General features: G+C 37.7%; 1 protein-coding gene across 1 annotated transcript; it reads right to left on the bottom strand.

The window, feature by feature from the left end:
• Positions 1 to 627: 627 nt before the first annotated feature.
• On the bottom strand, positions 628 to 2261 carry LOC110114382 (cyclin-dependent kinase inhibitor 1-like). The gene is made up of 4 exons (XM_020847246.2): positions 1835 to 2261; positions 1707 to 1762; positions 1467 to 1625; positions 628 to 1397 (listed from the first exon to the last, which is right to left on the bottom strand). The coding sequence occupies exons 1-4, from the start codon at positions 2195 to 2197 to the stop codon at positions 1328 to 1330; spliced, it is 648 nt and encodes a 215-aa protein (XP_020702905.1). The 5' UTR covers positions 2198 to 2261; the 3' UTR covers positions 628 to 1327.
• Positions 2262 to 3870: the final 1609 nt, after the last annotated feature.

Here is a 3870-nt window from a genome sequence, read left to right as displayed (position 1 = left end):
TTTTGATAGGCTTGTATGGCAATCTATTTTGTGATTAGATTAGTGCACCGTTTTGATATCCTATGTTTCACCAATCTCAACACAAAATTTGTCATTCAAGACGGCCTTGACGCGATTTATGTCAGGCCATCTAGATACATTTTTTTTCCTTCTATCGATGAGAGGGAGCACAAAATACATACTTAGTCTTCTTCTTTGGGAAGAGATAAGCATAAATAAAAATCAATTGTGTACAAATATATATTGATGCAAAATAAATTATGATGGACTTTAAATTCCTTAGACTTGTGTTGAGATTAATATAATTCAAGAAATAATTTGTAGCACCAATCTCAACAAAGTTTTATGAATTTCAAAGCTCATTTTCATAAGTTTTGCATTAGAATATCCGGACACTAGATATTTTTTCATAAAATTTGGCCAAAAAAGAACCTAGCACAAAAGCATATCTATTTCTTCACTTATCTAATTCTTATTTTCTTAATATTATTAAAAATATATTATATTGCCTAAATCAAGAGAGAGCAAGAAAGTTGATCAATTATCACCTTAAAAGAAAATAAAAATTCTGAATTAAATTGCATTATAACGAAAATTTTAAATATTAATTTTATTTTAAGAATTGAATAATATAAAATCTAATTGATTAATTATATATTATGGTAATCTTAAAATAAATTTAATAGTTTGGAAATTGTTACCAATCAAATTTTGGCTCAGAATTTTCTCCGTGCACCCTGCGGCCTGGCTTGTCGTTCAGCACGACCACACAGGCGGTGAATTCACCGCCTTCGTTACCTCCGCGGCACGGAAGAAAAGGAAAAAGTACGCTGGAATAATAAACAAAATGACATTGAAAAGAGAGAAGAAGGGTACAGTTGCGAAGTTTTCACCGTCCGATGAAAAAATCCTACGGTCAATGAGCCTTGTCGAAACCTGATAATACCTACCTGAGCACAGAACCGCAGAAATGAGCAGAACTGGGAAGAAGATGGAAGTGCACGGATTTTGGCTACTAGGAGCCATTTTTATTAAAACTACTCATCTCTCTGTCTCTCTCTCTTCTTGAATTCTTCTTTGATTCCAGTACTGGAGAATGATGATGAGAGAAAAGTCTGAGCTCAGAAGTTTCAGCCAATATGATAAGAAGAGGTAAGAAGAGATAAGAGAATGGGTCGGTATGGGAAAAGTTGAAAAAGAAAGGAGTCAGAGAAGGAGGTTGTAGCTTCGCTGCTCATTAAATTTACATTAGAAGAGGAAATAAGGCAAAAGAGAAGAGATGATAGGAGGAAAATAATATAATTGAGTTAGTTTAGCCTTCGTGATTTCATGGATTTATTCGAACCCACTCGTATCGTCCTTCCAATGGAACCTCTTTATCAACGTCGAAATTATACCTGCATAATTTCCAGTTTCTGATTCAGGAGAATGAGAGCGAGTCAGTGTTCCAGTTTGATGGAAATTACCTGGTTGCGAATCGATGCTTTTCTGATTTCTCCGCGGCAGTGAAAAACTCTTCAATCTCGGATGCGGGCGGCGTCCTGAATTCAGGCTTGGATTGCCGGGATATCCTCTCGGCTGATGATTCCAGCTCTCCCGAATAAATAGATAGACTCATTTCTCTCCTGCAAAAGCAGCATGGTTGATAATTCTCATCAACATAACATTGAAATGTAGGAGAGAGATAACGTGAAAATTCGAGAAACCTGTCTCCGCTGAACTCAAATTTACACATGGAGCGACTGGCCACATCCTCGCAGGGCTTCAAGATAAAAATTCGAGTGAGACGAAACCCTAATTTCCATCAGCATGAACGAAATGAATTAAACCTCACCGTGTGGACCCTAACACGTGGAAACAATATGTCAACATCCTCATCCACCGCTTCACAGGAAGAGCTACTTGAACACCGCGAGATTATCCGTTCCCCATTTCCGCAGATTCTCCCATCGGAAATCCCCGCCAATTTCGATTGGTCCCGATGCGTCATCACCAAGCTCCGGCTCCTCAGTTTCAGGTACGCCATTTGCAGCTCTCCATTCTCTGATCTTCCTGCCTTCCGCTTTCGACTTACCCTGAGCTCCGCCGCCGCAGCTAGCGCGAGGGATCTCGCTCTCGTCCTCATTCCCACCACCTGCGTCACCTCCATCACCGCCACCTTCGTGATTCTTCTACACTTCTTCATACACTTCACCATGTTCCGCTACTCTGAAGAATTCCGAACTGGAACGAAAACGTAGAGAAATAAGATTAGATTTCGCCGGACGGCGGACCCGATTCTTTTTTATAGTGGCGTTTCGACGAATTAATAACTTACCACTTTCCCGTTAACGGCGACGGGATCGCACAACGGTGCCGTCAACTGGATCTGGCTATTTAGGATTCGGCGAACCGTTACCTGACGCGTGGCAATCCGTTACCACCGGCTAGAGCAAGTGGACGCTGCGGCTCGAGAGGGCGCCGACCGGCTTCTACCGGTGGTTAATGAGCGTGACTCTTGATACCGTTTTAGTGATCGTAATAATTGTGTCTCGATTGAAATGACGATAATAACCCTATCCTTTCTTCAAAAAGCCCGAAACAAAGACTGCGTGGAGCATGGGAATTCTGCTGGGTGGGGACCACCGAGTATCACATGGACGGTCAGGATGTGTTAATTATGAAGCCGCCATTATGAATTTATATGGTACGAAATTAACGGCTAGGATCTAATGGAGAAGACCAGTGATCATGTGGTCATTATAAGCCGGACCTGATCAATTCATAATAATAAGCTTTGTCCAAAAAAGATCACCAAATAAAAGCCCAAATAAAATTCAATCCCTTATATGATCATAAGGCCTCAACTCTCCAATAACCCAAAGATAACCTAGCAAAAATCCTAATATAAAGATATAATTGTTTATTGTAAGCAGCTAGAATAAAAATATCACAACTCCTTAACCACCTATCCAAAATCCATTAAAAACACCAAAATTAGTTTCCTAACATCCCAAAATATATTTCATCTAGAGTTTGTACCATTTTTCTTATAGGAAAAATCTTCCCTTTGATAATCCAAAATTTTAGCACTAAATCTTCCCAAACCCTGAATACGTGTTTCACCACCACTATCCTAAGGGGACACAAATCAATTTGATAACTTTATCATAAAGATCCTATAGTCCCTACATTATGTTAATATCAAAGTCAATGACTCCGAAGAAGTCAAGGTCAAAGAGAATGAAGGCACATGCCACCCATAGTAAAAATTAGATATTTTTATAATAGGATTTAATTTTTTAAGAATGAAAGAATTTGAGGCACATTTTAACCTAAGATTTATTTATTCTTTAAGAAAATTTACTATTTCTCTTCTTAAATTTAAATTTTCTTATTTGATAGTTTATTAAATTTTTTAGAAAATTACATCATTATAAATAAAATAAAATATAGAAATAACCTTTATTAATAGTCAAACATTAGCTTAAAGTTACTAAGCCCTCCTTGACCGAAGTCCCCTTCCCCCCACATTGCTAACTTCCTTTTCCTCAACTAAGGAAACCACCCATAATTACCTACCCCGTGAGTCTAAGATCAATATTTAACAATTAAGTTTTAAAAAGTTGACAAAAATTACATTGTACTTATTACATGTTAAGGAGATCACCCCTACCCCTTAAGAGACTTCTATATCTTTTGTTATATCGTGTTTTCTTTTTTGAGTTCTTTAAGCTGACATCGGTTGAACGACTTAATTAACTATCTCTAATGAGAGACAAAAAACATGGTTTTGTCTTCACCCTAAGTTCATAGCTACTTGACCTATCTCATTATATGATGAATTCTATTGAACATGCATAATTATAATGGTAGGTAAATAACCTCCTT

Source organism: Dendrobium catenatum, unplaced genomic scaffold (genome assembly GCF_001605985.2).
Source record: "Dendrobium catenatum unplaced genomic scaffold, ASM160598v2 fragScaff_scaffold_716, whole genome shotgun sequence".
NCBI lineage: Eukaryota > Viridiplantae > Streptophyta > Magnoliopsida > Asparagales > Orchidaceae > Dendrobium > Dendrobium catenatum.
This window is presented reverse-complemented; position numbering and strand designations above follow the sequence as displayed.

What these genes read in the sequence shown, in the direction of transcription:
- LOC110114382 (XM_020847246.2), bottom strand. Translation starts at nt 2,197, where the DNA reads ATGGTGAAGTGTATGAAGAAGTGTAGAAGAATCACGAAGGTGGCGGTG. An exon ending in TTTGAGTTCAGCGGAGACAG is followed by an intron (nt 1,626 to 1,706) that starts GTTTCTCGAATT and finishes CTGCTTTTGCAG; the next exon opens with GAGAGAAATGAGTCTATCTA. An exon ending in AAGCATCGATTCGCAACCAG is followed by an intron (nt 1,398 to 1,466) that starts GTAATTTCCATC and finishes GAAATTATGCAG; the next exon opens with GTATAATTTCGACGTTGATA.